General features: G+C 29.5%; 2 protein-coding genes across 3 annotated transcripts in view; one reads left to right on the top strand and one right to left on the bottom strand.

Annotated features, from left to right (window-relative positions):
• Window positions 1-2,201, bottom strand: part of LOC122710373 (dopamine receptor 3-like) — a 7,153-nt gene extending 4,952 nt beyond the window's left edge. Inside the window, exon 1 of the mRNA XM_043928188.1 lies at window positions 1,986-2,201. Within this exon, the coding sequence (XP_043784123.1) occupies window positions 1,986-2,201 (216 nt within the window). The remainder of the gene's footprint in view (window positions 1-1,985) is intronic.
• A 5,739-nt stretch (window positions 2,202-7,940) lies between these two features.
• LOC122710367 (G-protein coupled receptor moody) lies at window positions 7,941-16,854 on the top strand. Of its 2 annotated transcripts, none has more exons than XM_043928182.1 (9): window positions 7,941-8,316; window positions 12,752-12,886; window positions 13,170-13,310; window positions 13,535-13,705; window positions 14,319-14,446; window positions 14,699-14,852; window positions 14,995-15,194; window positions 15,307-15,495; window positions 16,124-16,854. In XM_043928182.1, exons 1-9 carry the CDS (start codon window positions 8,312-8,314, stop codon window positions 16,213-16,215), a joined length of 1,215 nt encoding a protein of 404 aa, XP_043784117.1. In that variant the 5' UTR covers window positions 7,941-8,311; the 3' UTR covers window positions 16,216-16,854. The 2 variants fall into 2 exon arrangements, with proteins under 2 accessions (XP_043784117.1, XP_043784118.1); XM_043928183.1 differs by having other exon boundaries at window positions 15,307-15,576.
• The last annotated feature ends 138 nt before the right edge of the window (window positions 16,855-16,992 follow it).

Genomic DNA, 16,992 nt, shown 5'->3' with positions numbered 1-16,992 from the left:
TAAAATTACCTCCTACAATAATATTTCCGATATTATTTTACAACGACATTTTCGATGAAAAAAAGAAACAATATACGATTAATAATATTAATTTTATAAAAACTTTCATTATGATTATAACAAATGCATTTTATTTTTAAAAAATCTAAAATTCTATAGTAAAATTACTTCCTACAATAATGTTTCCGATATTATTTTACAACGACATTTTCGATAAAAAAAGAAACAATGTACGATTAATAATATTAATTTTACAAAAACTTTCATTATGATTATAACAAATGCATTTTATTTTTAAAAAATCTAAAATTCTATAGTAAAATTACCTCCTACAATAATGTTTCCGATATTATTTTACAACGATATTTTCGATGAAAAAAAAAAATTATCTCCTATAATAATATTCCCGATATTATTTTATAACGATATTTTCGATAAAAAAAAGAAACAATGCACGATTAATATTAATTTTACAAAAACTTTCATGCGAATAAAAAATGCACTTTAAAAAAATTTTCGAATGCAAAGGATTAACGATGCTATCAATCGTGCGCGGGTCTCTTAAGATTTTTGCACAGTACTGTAAGTTCAGGAAACTCGAAGAAGAGTACATGCTCGTACGCGCGTCGAAGAGCAAATGAGAAATTATCGCGGTGTGGTAACCTTTTATTTGACGATTGAAACACTTTTGTAAATATACTTTCTCGACAGACATATATCCGCGTTTATAAACATATGGATATATAATCCGTATCTATAAATTTGACACGTTTCGACGACTCTTGTCGAAAACATAAACATACGTAAATTTCGTATTAAATTTCCTACGGTTCGTAAACTTTCTACAAATTTTGTAAATTTTCTTTTATAATATCAAAATGCATAAAAAAAAATGCAATTTAAAGGAAAGTAAATTAATTTTTTTTATGATGTATTTAAAAAAAGAGAGTACTGTGAATGAATTTGTTCATTGAGTAAATTATTTTATTTTATCATATGTGTCATGTTTATATTTATTATCTTATCGTAATATTGATACTGTAATTATCTAATTCGTCTAAACGACGGATTTCAATTTTTTACAACTATTAAAAATGTGCAGATATTTTTGATTTTGACAAAATTGATATTGACTTTTAACTAAATAAATTATAAAAATAAATTATAGATCTATATTTATTTTTTTCCAATTGAGATTATAATTTTTTTGTATTTTATTCTTTATATTATTTTATTTTTTTAGACTGTCTTAAATGAGATTCGAGGTGAACTACTTACTATGAACTTAATGCAACTAAGATAGAATAGTATTAAGTGGAATAGTAGAAATTTGAGTAACCGTAACGTGCTCTGTAAAAAATTCATCATTTGGAATTTTTAGTTTCGTCATATATTTACATTTGCCACTATATTATCGTACGAAATTTTTTACTCTTACAATAGAACGAAAAATTGATGAAACATTTTATTGCAAATATTTTCCTATCTAGTAGATATAAGTATTTCATTGAATAATAGTTTAATAACGAATGGTAAACCTGATTTTTTTCCTCTTTCCTTTTTCAAATAAAAATATTCCTAATTTAAAAAAAACAACAAATAATTTAGTCAAATTATTATATTATTGGATTTTATATTGGATTATAATTAAATCATATCGTAAATTATTTTTAAAATAAAATTGGAGTCAAGTATTCGTTATTAAAAATATTAAAAAATATTATTAAATGAGAAAAATTAGAGAGAGATTCTATCGATAATTTTACGTTACTTAACAATATATATACAATAAAAGCAAAAATTAAATAATCTTTCATTATATTGTTTAAATTACAAGAAATACTCTATTTTGTTAATAAAGTTAATTGCAAAAAGAAAAAAATTTGAAAAAAAAACATTTTTATACAAAATTAAAATAATAATTTTAATAAACTAGAAAAAATGAGAATCTCTTAATCTAAATCAGAAAATGGAAGAGTACAAACCCTGACCTTTTTGGTGCGAAAAAGAGCGACGATGGTGAAGAGATTGCCGGGGATGCCAATGAGCATGAAAAGTATGCAACAACCGGCAGCAAACTGCAAAAGCCATCGTGGATATCCGACGAACAGTACCGCCGATCCTGGATCTCTGAGGACCTCCTGGATTGTCTCCTCTCTACCATTGTGACCGGTCTCGTTGCTCGCCATCCAATACTCCATCTGCAGACAGCATGGTAGACAGGTGTCGTTTTGCACAGGAGCGTAAAAACTGGACGCTTGTAAGCCACCATCACGGATAAGAAGAGAATTTTTTTTATCGAGTTAAAAAAAACCAGTTTTACACATGTGTTTATGAAATATATGGGAAATTTAATAGAGTGTAATGTAATAACGATATGTTGAAAAATTAAAAAAATTTTTTTAATACTTAAAGGAACGTGAAGATCAACAATATGGAGATCGAGAAATCGTGAATTTTCAAATTTAATTTTATCGAAAACGAAATGCAGAATAAAAAATTAATATTTTTTTTTTATCTTTTTACAAAGAATTCATATCCGAATATATATACCTACAGGATGTTAATTGTTTGTGGAACAAATCTTTTACAGACGAAAATAAAAATTGAGAAAAATTGTTATACAAAAAGAAAAGTTGAATTGAAGTTAAATGAAAAAAAGTAATAGAAATATTTCTGTTCTGTAATCACATCGCCATCTCGTTTTATTTAACGAAAACAACAATAAACAAGTGTTCAATTTTTGTGTTTGTTTGCTTCTCTATAATAATTAAGGAAACACCTGACAAATATATTTCACACCCTGTATTTTTAATACCAATTTGATAAGTGATAGTATAATTAGCAAAAGCAGAACCGCTCCCACAATGATGACAAGATCGAATGTGCATGTGTATACAAGATGTGAAATCCGATATAGTATATTATTTGCGAAACATACCTATTGGTTCATGACACACCCATTTAATTCGCATATCTTTAAGTAGTTTTATTACTCAACTCAAATGTTCAATTAATACACGTTTATAATTTTACAATTTTACATAAAATAATCGAGTCATAATTATATATATTGTAATTCGTTTAAAATTTAAAATTTATTTATGTTATCAAAATATTTAAACACTATATTTAAAAGTGATTTTACGTTAGCTATTTTATATATGAATTAAAATCATTTAATTTCATCTAGAAAAATGCTCTCTCTTTTTTTTCTCTGATCATTTATTTACTTTCTTCTTTTTTCGATATGATTTTTTTTTTTTCTTAATTTCCGAAAAAGTATAACAAAGTTCTTTCGTTTCTTCTTCTCCACATTGAGTATCGAAGAGAAATCTATTTTCGCCACACGAAACGGTAAACTCTTTCAACCTAAGAGTAAACTTTACAATCTGATTTTACCTTCCGTTCAATTTGTGTTCTTAAGGGATCGCAGAGTTCAAGAGAGAATGCCTTTAAAATCTTCATATATCGAAGAAACTATGTTTAATAAGAGACAATCGATGTAGAACTATTCTTTTAACTTTCAACTTAATTATTTTAAATAATTAATGTGATTTTATCGTTCTTTTTTTTTTTTNTGTCATTTTATCGTTCTTTTTTTTTTTTACTGTGTTTAGATAATAAGGAAAAAATATAATATGAAATATAAGAATTTGATATAAACTTAATTTTTTAATTTTTAATTTTTAATTTTTAATTTTAATCAAATAAGAAATAATAATAATGGATTTATAGTATACATATTTTTTCAATTATTCAATCATTCAAATGAAAATTATAATTCCTTATTATTCAGTGCAATGTTACAAAATTTCACATAAACGAATGATAAACGAACCAACGAATTCGTGTTTTGTCAGCTGTTTTAACTAACGCGAGCTGTTATCATCAGCACAATCCTTCCTTTCACACGAATCCTTACCTAGAATCAACAGGAAGAGAGCTTACCTTCGTAGAAAGTTGACGATGTCATTGGTTCTGAGTTCATTGATGCGAATCATTTGTTGCCACGAACAAAAGAAGACACTTTTATAATGAATTACATTTTAATAATCTTCTTTCCCTTCTTTATTTTATTATCATCTTATCTCTCACGATTAATTTCACTTAGATTCCGTCTAGATCTTTATCAATGGAATTTCATTTTCTCGTTTTTCTTAAAAAATTTCTGAATTTTTCACTTTTTTTTTTATCATGAATATCGATAAAAATGTATAACGAATATTTAAAACACGAGCGAATTATTTGTTTAAATCAAATAAGTCTTTCACTGATTCATATACACTGTATATTATGTTACATTTCATGTGATTTTTTTGAGAAAAGAAAATAAATATACAAACGATTCCTAGCGTGTAAAAACAGAATTAGATGTATCATAAAAACGACGAAGAGTTAAAGAGATTCGATATCGAAAAATTTAATGTGTTTTATTTTCACGATTAAAATTCCACCAGAAAATTTTTCACTGGAAAATAAAAATCGTGATAGAAATCCGTATCTATTGCGGAATTCGGAAAGCGACTAACCGATTAACTGGATCATCGAATTTGCTTCCACAGATGAGCTTTCTGGATCGTAATAAAGCGCAGGCGTGAGGTTAGTGTCCTTCACGAACAAGAGGAACATCTATTCCACCATGTGAAATTCTATTTTAGCGAGTTTCGAGAGAATCTCGTAAGTTTACGCGATGAAGTGTATATGCAAAGTGAACTATGCTTGATGAATGATCGACATTTAATACTGAAGCGTGCTCAATATTTTGTTTCTATCGACAATAGAATTGGCAAAATCATTTAAAACACTTCAGCTCTCCTTCTCTCTCTCTCTCTTTCTCTTTCTCTATGAAAACACTTATCGATTTGAGAGTAAAACTTTAAGAGAAACATATTAGAGAACATATAATAATTTGTTCGATCGAACGGTGTTGAAAGTGAAAATTACACTTTTGGATAATCAATCTTTCGATACAATAATCTGTTTGTAAAAAATATTTTTTTAAATAATGTAAATGTAAACTTATTTCTATTATTTCGTACGCTCAGTTTGAATCTCTTTCTAATCATTTATATTTAATTATTTAAAAATAAACTGATGGAATGAAAGGTAATAAAGATTACAATCGGTAATATAAATAGAATCTATTTAACAAGATTTCTTCGTGAATTACAGCGGTCTCTTTCAATCTCGAGCTGTTAACAAATCCGAGGGCGGTAAGACATCAACAGTGAAATCAGTGAACTCGTTGGACAAACGACGTTTAACCACAACGTGGAGGCGTCGATTCTTAACAAGATATATTACGAGTCTCGGCAATCGCAATTATGCTATCACAAAATATTCATAGATTTAAGCAAAAATTTCTTTCATTTTCGTAGCTTAATATAAACCTTTATTAGTCTACTTGTAAAATATAATAGTCATTATCAAATTATCTTACTTAGATCGTTTGGTTTACAAAACCTAATTTGTATATACGATGAAACGTGAAAGAATTATCGCTTCGAAGTTGAAGTGAAATGATTTCGCTTGTATCTTTTAATAATCTAGAAAAATTTAATTTTTAAAAATGAGAATAAAAAAAATTTCAATAAAAATTAGAAAAGGAACAAATTTTTCAAATTATGAAAAAAAATCTTTCTCTTCACTTAAAAAAAAAAAAAATTTTTATTTGAAAAATTAAAAAAATAAAAAAGTAAAATTAATAAATAAAAATAAATATTCAAATAAAATTACGTAAAATCGTTCGTTCCAAGCAATGAAAAACTAATAAATTACAAAAAAATCATTATTCAAATTCCTTTATTTAAAAAAAAAATTGAAAAATTAAGAAAATCAAAAAGTAAAATTAAAAATTAAAGATAAAATTAAAAATAATAATATTCAAGTAAAATTACGTAAAATCGTTTGTTCCAAGGAAAAGGAGAAAAAGCACACGGTGCGGTCTTCTTAAAATTCCGCGTAAATCCCTCGGTCCCTCTTTTTCCAAGGAGACTTCCGGCCCGGCCCAACATTACAAATCACGCAATCTTTATCCGCATGAAAGCTTCTCGATGTAGGTGTACATCGTGCGAGGAATGATTTATAGAAACGTCGCGCATCTCCGTATCCCCGATGCTTACTTTTAAAGCACCTACGCTTTATTTGAACGCACGCGTTCCATCCGCTTAAAAACACACGCACACATACATACACACACTCGCGGTCCCTACATCCTTTTTAAAAATAATTACATTTCGTTTACCGGGGCTAGCGGTGGTAACATCGTGGAAAGGGGGATAAAAAGCGGTTGGGTCTTCGAGCGAGTCTGCAACGGAAGAGGAGGTACCGCGCCCCTAATAAAATCGGAAGTGCCAGCGTTCTCCTCTCCTTTTATTTCTTTTTTTTTTTCTTCTTCTTTGGCGAGAAGGGTGCTCGATCGGTAAATGTAATTAATCAATTAAAGCGGAAGTGTCCCGTATATGTGACACACAAGTGATTTTCAGGACAGGGGTTGATTTAATTCGATCTAAACCGAAAATGTTAGCTTGGTTGGAGGATAGTTACGTTGCAACTAATTTTTAAGCAAAGTCTTAATGAGATTGAATAATCTTGGTAAAATGACGAGTTAATCGCAAGACATATTTATTATGCATAAATAAGTAGTTTGGAGTAATAATAACTCGACGAGTTTTATTATTATTATTATAAGAATAATATAATATTATATTCGTTACGTTAAAAAGTATTCACAAAAACTTTTCCCTTTTTTTTTGATTTAATCCAATTTAATTATCGTGTTAAAATATCTCGTAAAGAATTTACAATTCATTGTACAAATTAGAAAGCAGATAATACTTTCCCGTTAAACGACGCGTTTCCTCGAATATGACGTTCGCAGAAACTGTGATTCAGATCGATGATCGTTTAAAGTGCGATCGGATTGAAGTAGATACTATCATCGTTAAAGTGTTGTCGTTCGTATTATTACTCGTTGGGAGCGAGTACATATTGCCCCAGATTAAGCCTTAGAGTTACACCCCCATCTCTAATAAAAAGCAAACGTTTGACGATTTATTGTCAAGGGACCGCTCGTTCAGTCCCCTTTCTATAAAAACTTCGACCTAAATCGGTTTAATTTTCCGTGTGTCGACCACGTTAAACCGTAATAAATTCAAATAATCGATGCACATGACCGCGAAAATTTTAATCGATAAAAATTCGTAGATACAATCGATCTTTCGATCTATCTCGACGAATTAATGTGACTTTGATTCCTGGTACCCGGATGCGGGTTTTGGAGAAAAACTCGTTTATTAGAAGAAAGTAAAAGGAAGTAAAAGAAAAGTAAAAGGAATATTGTCGATTTTAAATTAACAACGCTTCTACAATAATCTACAAAGTTAATTATATTTTTGATTTAATTCGTTAATATAAAGAAAGCGATTATTTTAAATAAGCCTAAGGAACGAAATTTTATTTTAATAGTTACATCATTGGTTTTTTAAATATCTATTTTTTATTTAAGTCATCTAACAAAAATAATTTATATTAATGAAATTGCAAAAAATCACTTATCGATAATCCTTTGAAAGTCCAATTTTATTCTGTAATAAAAGTTTATGGACAGTTCAAAGTTTTTCTTTCTTTCCTTTCTAAAAAAAAAAAAAAAAAATTATACTTTTTCCCATTAGAAATAAAAATACTTAAAAATATATTAGAGATGTTTTCAAAAAAAAAAAAAAAAAAAAATAAACACTGGATTTTTCTCTTTTCTCATATATGATTACATTACATGTCAACACGCAGCCTGCATTTATGCTTGTCGTCATTCGCCTAAGTCCGATCCTCCTTCTCTCCCTCTCTCTCTCTCTCTCTCTCACTCCTCTCAACTTCTTTGGGCCCGTATCTACCATGGTAAGCAGTCTATCCGCGGTGATGGTGACGAACAGGCCGATTGTACGTCGCTCCGTCGCTTTCAGTTATCGTGACAATCGATTTCCGTTTTCTGGATCTCTATCGATAGAGATGTGTCACACATTCCTAGAAATCGCAAACTATTCCTCCGAGTAACGCTTCGTATTAGCCATCGTGTTAATTTGATATATCGTAAAAAAACTGAGCAAAGAAAAGTATCTTGATTATAAGTGATTGATCTTACGTTGACGTTACGTTATTAATTGATGAATTTCTCTGGATAAAACTGCATGAAACTGTACTTTCTTTTCAACATTGTATTGCTCGAGATGCAAGAGGAATCAATGATTTTCCTGATGTATTTTTCGGACGTCAATCATTAGCTATGACGGATGATTCGTGAAAGGAATTAATGCGGTGAGTCAGAATCGAAACTCGCGTGTTTTTCTCTCTCTCTTTTTTTTTTGTTTTTGCATCCTCGTCGATCCTATAACTTCCCTCCTTGTATTTTTATCGAGAAAAATATGAGAATGACGGTCGAGTGCAATTTTCAAGTGTCGTTCAAGTGTCGTTCGAACAAGTTGACGTGAGAAACGATAGTTGGCGAAGAGAGTTGTTGACGAAGCGAACGGCAATCGGTCTCGAGACATGTGCGTCATTTTGAGGACCAATGCCAAGATCGAGGAAAAAAAAACAGACGCATGGGTTTCCTTACAGCCTTACCAACCTTTTTTGAAATGAAAAAAAGGCCACTACAATACGCGATACGCATGTTGCCAGTGTATCTTTCTCCTCCTTTTTCGTGCCATTTCTTTGTCACTGTCTCCCTAATCGCGGCTCTGTAGCTCCACAGACGACGTGGTATAGCACGTGGTGTACTGTGGGCGGGTTTCGAATGTGTCACGACTCGATCGTAGCTTCGAACTTATCCCATTGAGGTGTAACGTGCGTTGACACGATATTTGTTGTGTTATTATTATTCAATCGATATCCATTGTTGTATTGTGATTTAATAATTGCAGTTATGAAATTGTTCAGGATTCTTTTTAATATTCTTCTTTCATCATTGTTTCTCATTTTCCTAGAATTAATTAGATTCTTATTCAATTTTGAAAATTTAAATTTAAAAAAAAATATGAAGATTTTTAATTCTTGTTACTTTTACGAATCGTTTTCATTACTATTCGATGGAGAAATTATGTTCAACTTCTTCGAATTTATTATCCATCCGTTGATTTGCATAAGTCTGTTTTGTTTGTGTTTAGTAAATCCCACTATGGAATATTTATAATGTTTTCGAAGGCACATTAGATACATTTGCTTCTCTCGTTTAGAAAGCATTTCGCTCGTAATAATTATCGACGTATAGATGCGAAAAATTTTAACCAACACTGCCACTTAACAGCGATAGTGTTCAATTAAAGGCAATCTAGAATTCTTGGAAACTAGCATGAATCCTCAATTGCAATGAGCATCTGTTCCATTTTCTAACCTTGTTCTTATTGTCTCGATACATTAACCCCTTGCACTTTTACGTCATCGTCATCAAGTTTGGTAAAATAATAAATTATAAATTGATATAAATATAACGTAAATTGATATAGCGTATAGATATGCATTAACATTTTATTTTACATGTAAAAAAAAAAATATGATATAAATTGGTTAAGTTACATTCATAAATGAAACATTTACTAAACGTTTATATTTTTAATTAAATTATCTTTCTTATTCGTAAAATACACGTACTTAGTTTGTATCTATAATAGTTGATATAACACGTTATGTAACATTCTTATTACATGTAACTTATCGCAATTTGAATTTTTGAAATATAATTCAATTCTTTTCTTTACTTTTGATAAAGTACGAAGTAAGTAAAACTATAAATTGAATTATAACTCGAATTTGAAAATAATCACACATATTCGCTTCAAAAGTTTGAGATTAATTATTTAAATATTATTGAAATATCTAAATGGTTCATTTGAAAATCATATTTCACTCATTTGTAATTGTAAAAGTTTAAGATATCGATTATTAAAAACTTGTTTTGATATTAAATATATTGTTTACCTGGTTTCTTTCGCGTGGGTGAGCTTTCCCTGAACTCGATGCACATGTATGAGAGCACTCACGTGTTACTCTCGAAATACGAGCGCTCGTAAATTTCAATTTGCATTCTGTATCAGTGCTTTAACAATATTAATACACAGCTAAGAATACGATCACTGTCTCAATAACGTGTCACAATTGTTTCCTTCTCCGGTTTCTTTTACCACAAACCAAGTGTTCACCTCTGACTTTGAACATATTTCTTAGAATGTGTTTAATCACGTTATCCTCCCTGATTATTTTTCCTCTTTCGTAATTCTTGCGGTTTCCATTTCTTTTTATTTTCATATCATAACACGCTGTGAATATTTTTTCTTCCTATCCTTAAAACAAGCGAAACGCGTTCTACCAATCCTGAGTCACTGTGTATGTTTTCTCTGAAATCTTTGAGTTTAACTAGTCCCTATTTCTATTCCTAATTTCTTTCGAATCTTACCCTTATATTTCTTATTTCTTTCCAATTTCATCAAACCAACTATGTCTAATTATATCAAACATCGCATAATTCTGAAAACTCATTTAATTTGTTTAATCTCTTAACACAAAATTTTATTTAATTTTATTTAACAAACCGAGTTGTCAATCGACTTTTATTAAAATTAATATTACTTTTTATCTAGATAGAAACATACATACCTAATTACTTCCATAATTGTACCTTAATTTTAACCATCTGTATATATAACATTTTGAAATAAATCTTAGTTCCAATCTTAGTTAAGGAACAATATAGCTTCATTATGACGAATAAATTTTTTTATCGGTTACCGATATCGGTTCACGCTCGAGATGTACTCGAAAACAATCATTTAACAAATCATACATCATATCTTATTCACACCAGACGCATTATTCATCCCGAAATCCAGTCTTGCCATGAATGGAAGCAGTCATCGCCCCGGAGTAAAAGTACATCGGCAATAAACAAGATAATCAGCCGATTTGCATGAGCGCAGCACGCGTGCCGATCGTCCTGCGACTCGTCGGGTCCTTAGACACTTTCACCGTGAGTCAAGTTGACTCATTCATTGCCATTCGCCGCGTGATTAACTTGGAAATCATTTGGTGACGTCAGCCGGTTCACCGCCGATTCTATGAAAGACAACGTGACGTCTTTCCCGCGGTTTTGTCACGCGTCAAGGTGTACCAGTGAAATACGAGAAATACGTACACCATCATCTCTTACTCTTGCCAGTAGCTCGAGTTGAACGCATCGATGAGATAGAAATAGATGGAGCTGAAAAAGAAGCTCGAGCAATTTCCTACTTACGACACGATCGAATATGCGAAGGTTCGTGCATACGAGTTTAACGAATACAAATTTATTCGTTCTTTGTTCTTTGAATTATAATATGTTATCGAACTGATGTAATAGAGCGTTAATGTATTCTATGATATTTCGAGGGTTGATTCGAAACGAACAGAAAAATTGGCGTACAAAATATCGATGTTTTGTGTTGGATAAATATGCTTATAATTTAATAAATATATTTTGCGTACCAATTTGTGAAATTAGTAATTTTAAATATTTTCAAATAAATAATTCTGGAACTAACACACAAGTTTCTTATAATATTAGAGAAGATTGAAATTTTTTTGTAAAATATATTTTATACGCTTTGTTAATTAAAAATTTTATGCACAGGATAAAAAATGAAATAAAACGATTTTACTTACTCGTTCGAAATTATTTCGAAACAGGCATGCTGTTGAAAAAATTATTTATATCGTAAAAAAGAGGTAAAGGTTTAGCGTGAAAAGACAAGATAGAACAACAAGAAGATATTATCCGTTGTTGGTTCCCATGTCTGCCATCAATTTTGATGAGTTTTTTGTTATAAAGGGCGCCTAGTACCGGGTGTCCGTTAATTTCTCTTAATTAAGCTCAATCGAGGTTAATGCACCGCAGCTTGACCCTAGTTTACTAAATCCAGCGAAGTCTGAACCAGTCCATGGTTTCTTTATCGATATTGCATGACCTACCATATCTAAATATTGTGCCAGTCATTCTAGATGTACACAAGGTGTACCTTGACAAATACATATGTTTTATATGTTAATTTTAAAAAAAAGAGAGAGAGAGAGAGATTTTTAAATTTATTAATTATCGATGAATCTTATTATTAAAAAAATATATTTTATATCTTAGAGAAATGTCGATACCTGATGTTTATAATACTTTGTAAATGCATTAATGTATATGTTTAAAAAATAAAATTATTTCGTGGTAAATTTTAATTCTTCAAAATTGATGATTTCTCATAATTTTCCACGAACCGTTGATTAAATTTCCTGCGCAATAGTTGTGTAAATAGGTCAAAATCGAATTAAATCGTTTTATCGAACAGATTTTGATTCTGATTCGATTCAGGAAATTGTTTCAAAGCAGCGTCGTGACTTCCGCTTTACGTCATGCATTACAGATCATGCCAAAAGTTTAGGTCGCGGTTTCCTCTTCGTGGGAATTCACGTTCCGCGTTTATAATAGCGCGTGAAAAAATTATAAAGCAAAATTATATTGGCACGAATATATTTCTTTCGTTATTTTACTATACTACTACTACTATTTTTTCTACTATATTATTATATAACAAATTTATTAAAAAACACGTATATTTTTCATTTCGTAAAAATAGTAATTCTAAGATAAGTAAAATTATTTTCATAAAATCAATTTAAATTAAATTTTTTTTTCATAAGAACGTCTCATTTTTTTTTTTATTATTATTTGTTTTAGTCCTCGGACGTGGTCAAAATCGAATAAATCTTTCACTTGGAACAAAGTGAAAATTTTCGAAATGGATAATTTCGCGTGGTTGTTACGTTCTGAAAATAGAACAGAAAGCGCAATAATCGATAGCGAAATATCAAGGTAATAAAAATTTTTATCAATAAAATCTTAAAAACAATTAATAAACAGTTATGTATAAAAATGAAATTTATTCAATTTCTTTTTATCAACTTATGCAATGCAATTTTTACTTTTTACTACTTCTACAGATTTATTTATTTTCTTTAATATTTAAGAATAATAATAATAAAATATATCATATAATTCATATCAATTATAATTATATGTAATATATATGTAATCTATAAAATATAATTCAATAAATCATCAGTTTATTAAAACAAGATACTATATTTATTTATAGATTTTCCAAACCGCTGAGAGCATTTGCAGCTGTAATTGCAATATTAATTATGATCACTGGCCTTACTGGTAATTTATTAACAATCATTGCATTGTGCAAATATCCCAAAGTTCGCAATGTTGCAGCAGCTTTTATTATAAGGTAATAATATAAAATTAATAACATAATAATAACATAAATACAAATAACAAAAAATAATAACATAAAATTACTTAATTACATAAAATCTCTTTTATATGAAACTTAATTTTTGTTAGAATATAATATTATTGTCTATAGTTTATCTACAATTATGTATCCATGATATTAATATTTTTATATACATATGATCACATCAAATCAAAATTTTAATTTATCTATTGCAGTCTCTGTGTAGCAGACTTCGTATTTTGCCTTCTCGTATTGCCTTTCGACTCCATCAGATTCGTAGATGCAAGTTGGGCAGACGTACGATTCTTCTGCGTCCTTGTACCTTTCTTAAGATATGGAAACGTTGGTGTAAGCCTTCTCTCCGTTGCAGCTATCACTATCAACAGGTATGAATCATATCTTCATTGCAATTTACATTCTTTTCATAATTATGTTTCTTCGAAATATTTTCAATAGTGTAAAAAATCTGAAAGATCTCGTTCTTATCTCGTTCTCATAGATGTACAAATGAATAATTTCAAATAACTTCAAACGAAAAAATTTTATTTGTAATTTTTAGTTTATTTTCACATGTAGAGTAAATCTCCTGTTTCGTTTCGTATCACGTGATTCTGGCACACCCTGTATACAAGTCCTCTTCAATCATCCGTTCAAAAAAGCAATAATCATGGTTCTACAAACAAATCGTCTTCTTTATTCTTCTTGGTTCTTTCTTTAACATTTTATTAGTTCTAAAATAGTCCACTGATATAACATTGGTCTTATTAGTTGGATCAGTTAGTTAAATTGTATTCTTTGTATCTAATATTATAACGCTATTATTTAAGTATCAATATGTTCCTTGTTATTTTTTATCATATTTCATTAAATTAATAATAAATTCAATTGAATCAGTTTTTGATGACGGAGAAATTAGAATTGTTTCGTTAATTGAATCTCTGCTATTGATTTATGGATTATTTTATATATACAAGTTTCAAAAACTTTTTCTTATTTCAGGTATATTATGATAGCTCACAATGGCTTGTACAGCAAAGTTTACAAAAAGTATTGGATTGCTTTCATGATTGTATTCTGTTGGATTTTCTCTTATGGAATGCAATTACCCACCCTGTTAGAAATTTGGGGTAAGATACAACACATGGGATATAATATAAAATATAAGTGATTTTTTTTTTAAATGACAGAATGTTCATCATTTAGAAAAATAAAAAAAGTTCAAAATTGATTACATCCAAAATACATAACTTTTGTGTTGTAATTTAAAATTTAAAAAATATACATCGATAATTGAAAAAATTTTTCTTTTTTGAGAAAAAACAATTTTATCCACAATTCCATCTTTCTTATTAAAAGCTTATTTTTGTCTCACGTTGCAGGTAGATTCGATTACGATTCGAATTTAGAAACTTGTTCGATCGTAAGGGATAGCAGAGGTCACACATCGAAAACGTTCCTTTTCGTGGTAGGTTTTGTAATACCCTGCCTGATCATTGTCGGATGCTATACTAAAATATTCTGGGTAGTACACAGGTGAATATTATATTATACATAATATCGTAATATCTTCTGTCTCGTGTTCACACTATTCTTAACTTAAGAATAATCGATGAAAAATATATAAGAATAAATTATATTTTCAAATTCGTATTCGTTCCTCCTTTGATTTAACCAGATCCGAGATAAGAATGCGAAAACACGCGAGTCCAACGATAAAATCCCCTCATACACCCGGAAGGGATACCAGGGAGATCAAACAGAGGCGTAGCGAATGGCGAATCACGAAAATGGTCCTAGCCATTTTTCTCAGCTTCGTCGCTTGTTACCTGCCAATCACCATTGTTAAAGTTACCGACGTCGAAGTTAAATATCCAGGTATGATTAATTTTCAATTTTATTATTCCTAAAAAAGAATCTAAAGAAAATTGAAAAAAACATTATAATATATTCATTTATTTATATTATTTTTTCTTTCTCTTTCTCTCAGAATTTCACGTTTTGGGTTACCTGCTGCTTTACTTCGCCTCCTGCGTGAACCCGATTATTTACGTGATCATGAACAAACAATACAGACAAGCGTACGCGGGCGTGATAGGATGTTCGCGGATAAGGGCGAGCCTTTCACCCTACGGAAGCAGCGCACCGGGTCATCATCACCAGCAGGACTACGGCCAAGGTAACTTCGAGCACCGTCGCGTGGTAACGCTCACCAAGCTCTGACCAAACGCGAGCTAAGCGACCACACCTCGCTCTCTTCGTAAGTCAAGGGCACAAATTCGCTGCTTTCTAAGAATGCGATTGGTTCCGCGGGCATGTTCCAGGCCTTTTTTTCTTTGTCGTCCTTGTATCTGCTTATTGTATCTGCATCTCATCAATAACGTTGATGTTACTGTACAAGAGATTTCTTAGTTTATTTTTTTTTTTTTTTTGATAAAGTGGAAAATTAATTAATTATCTTTTGGTAAAATAGAAAATTTTATTAATCGAAAGAAAATCAGGGAAGGGGGAGGGGAGGGAAATATTTTTATTAAATAAAAAAAAATATATAATGTATTATTATATTGAAAAAGAAAAATAGAATTTTAAAAATCTTCTCATTTGAAGATTTTCAAATTACAAAAGAAAAATGTATTCAGAAATTCTACAATCGAGCTAATCATAGTTATGAATCATCTTCTGTCATTGGTTTTCTTCATTAATAGCTTCCTGCTTCCTTGCTGTGTGACACGTCAATCGTTAAAGTACGCGTTCGAAGGAAAACCAGAACTACGAATTGATTTTCATCTGTATTGTTTTCTTTTCAGATTATTCGAAAGATTTCAGCAAAACGATGGTATCGACAGTCTCGATCGCCATGAATCCTGTAAGAAATTCTCATTTCGAAGAGCAACCGTAATTTTAATAGACTGTTTGGAAGAGGAAGAGAAATATATAAAAGACATTAATCGACTCTTGAAGATAAAAGCCAGTATTTAGAATGTTTTATATAATTTACAAAATGGATGGAAGAGATAAAAACTGATGAAGATAGTCCATTAAGAATATATATTATCAGATATTGCTAGATATTTGTACATCTATTTAAATTAAAATTTAAATGTACAAAATGTGGAGAAGGACGTAATATGCAAAGTATATAAAATACCTAAAGTAAGATACTCATTTATTTAGATTTTATTTCTTTAATTATTCATTGTACGTATCAAACTTTTTAATTGATACCTTATATTCACTATTGATGTAAATTCGACGCATTATGAAATATATATTTTATTAGGAAATATAAGAAATGCTATAAAAAAAGATAATAATTGTATTAAAAGAAGAAAATATGAATGTAAATAGGAAAACTTGAAAATAATTAATCCAGATAGTTAAGAAAAAAAAAACAGCTGAGCTGTTATTAGATTTATCTGGATTAATAAAAAATGATTAATATTGTATAATAAATGATAAAATAAGTTATTTGTCGACCGATAAATTAGATATTATGAAATATAATTAAGACAATCATGTACATTTAATTTTTACCACACTTGAATACAAGTGTTATATTTTTACCAAAGGTTACACGTGTGTACATAAAAATAACATAATTAATTTTTGTTACCAATTTTTGTATAAAAAGTATAAATTCTAAAGATAGATTCGTAATTTAAAACATTATAAATTT

This window comes from Apis laboriosa, unplaced genomic scaffold (genome assembly GCF_014066325.1).
Source record: "Apis laboriosa isolate Shangri-la unplaced genomic scaffold, ASM1406632v1 scaffold14686_cov152, whole genome shotgun sequence".
NCBI lineage: Eukaryota > Metazoa > Arthropoda > Insecta > Hymenoptera > Apidae > Apis > Apis laboriosa.
The sequence above is the reverse complement of the archived record's forward strand: the minus strand, read 5'-3'. Positions and strand labels throughout refer to the sequence as shown.

Bases quoted from the DNA above. Each gene is read 5' to 3' on its own strand.
- LOC122710367 (XM_043928182.1), top strand. The intron at 13,311-13,534 runs GTAATAATATAA...TATCTATTGCAG, and splicing joins GCAGCAGCTTTTATTATAAG to TCTCTGTGTAGCAGACTTCG. The intron at 14,853-14,994 runs GTGAATATTATA...TGATTTAACCAG, and splicing joins ATATTCTGGGTAGTACACAG to ATCCGAGATAAGAATGCGAA.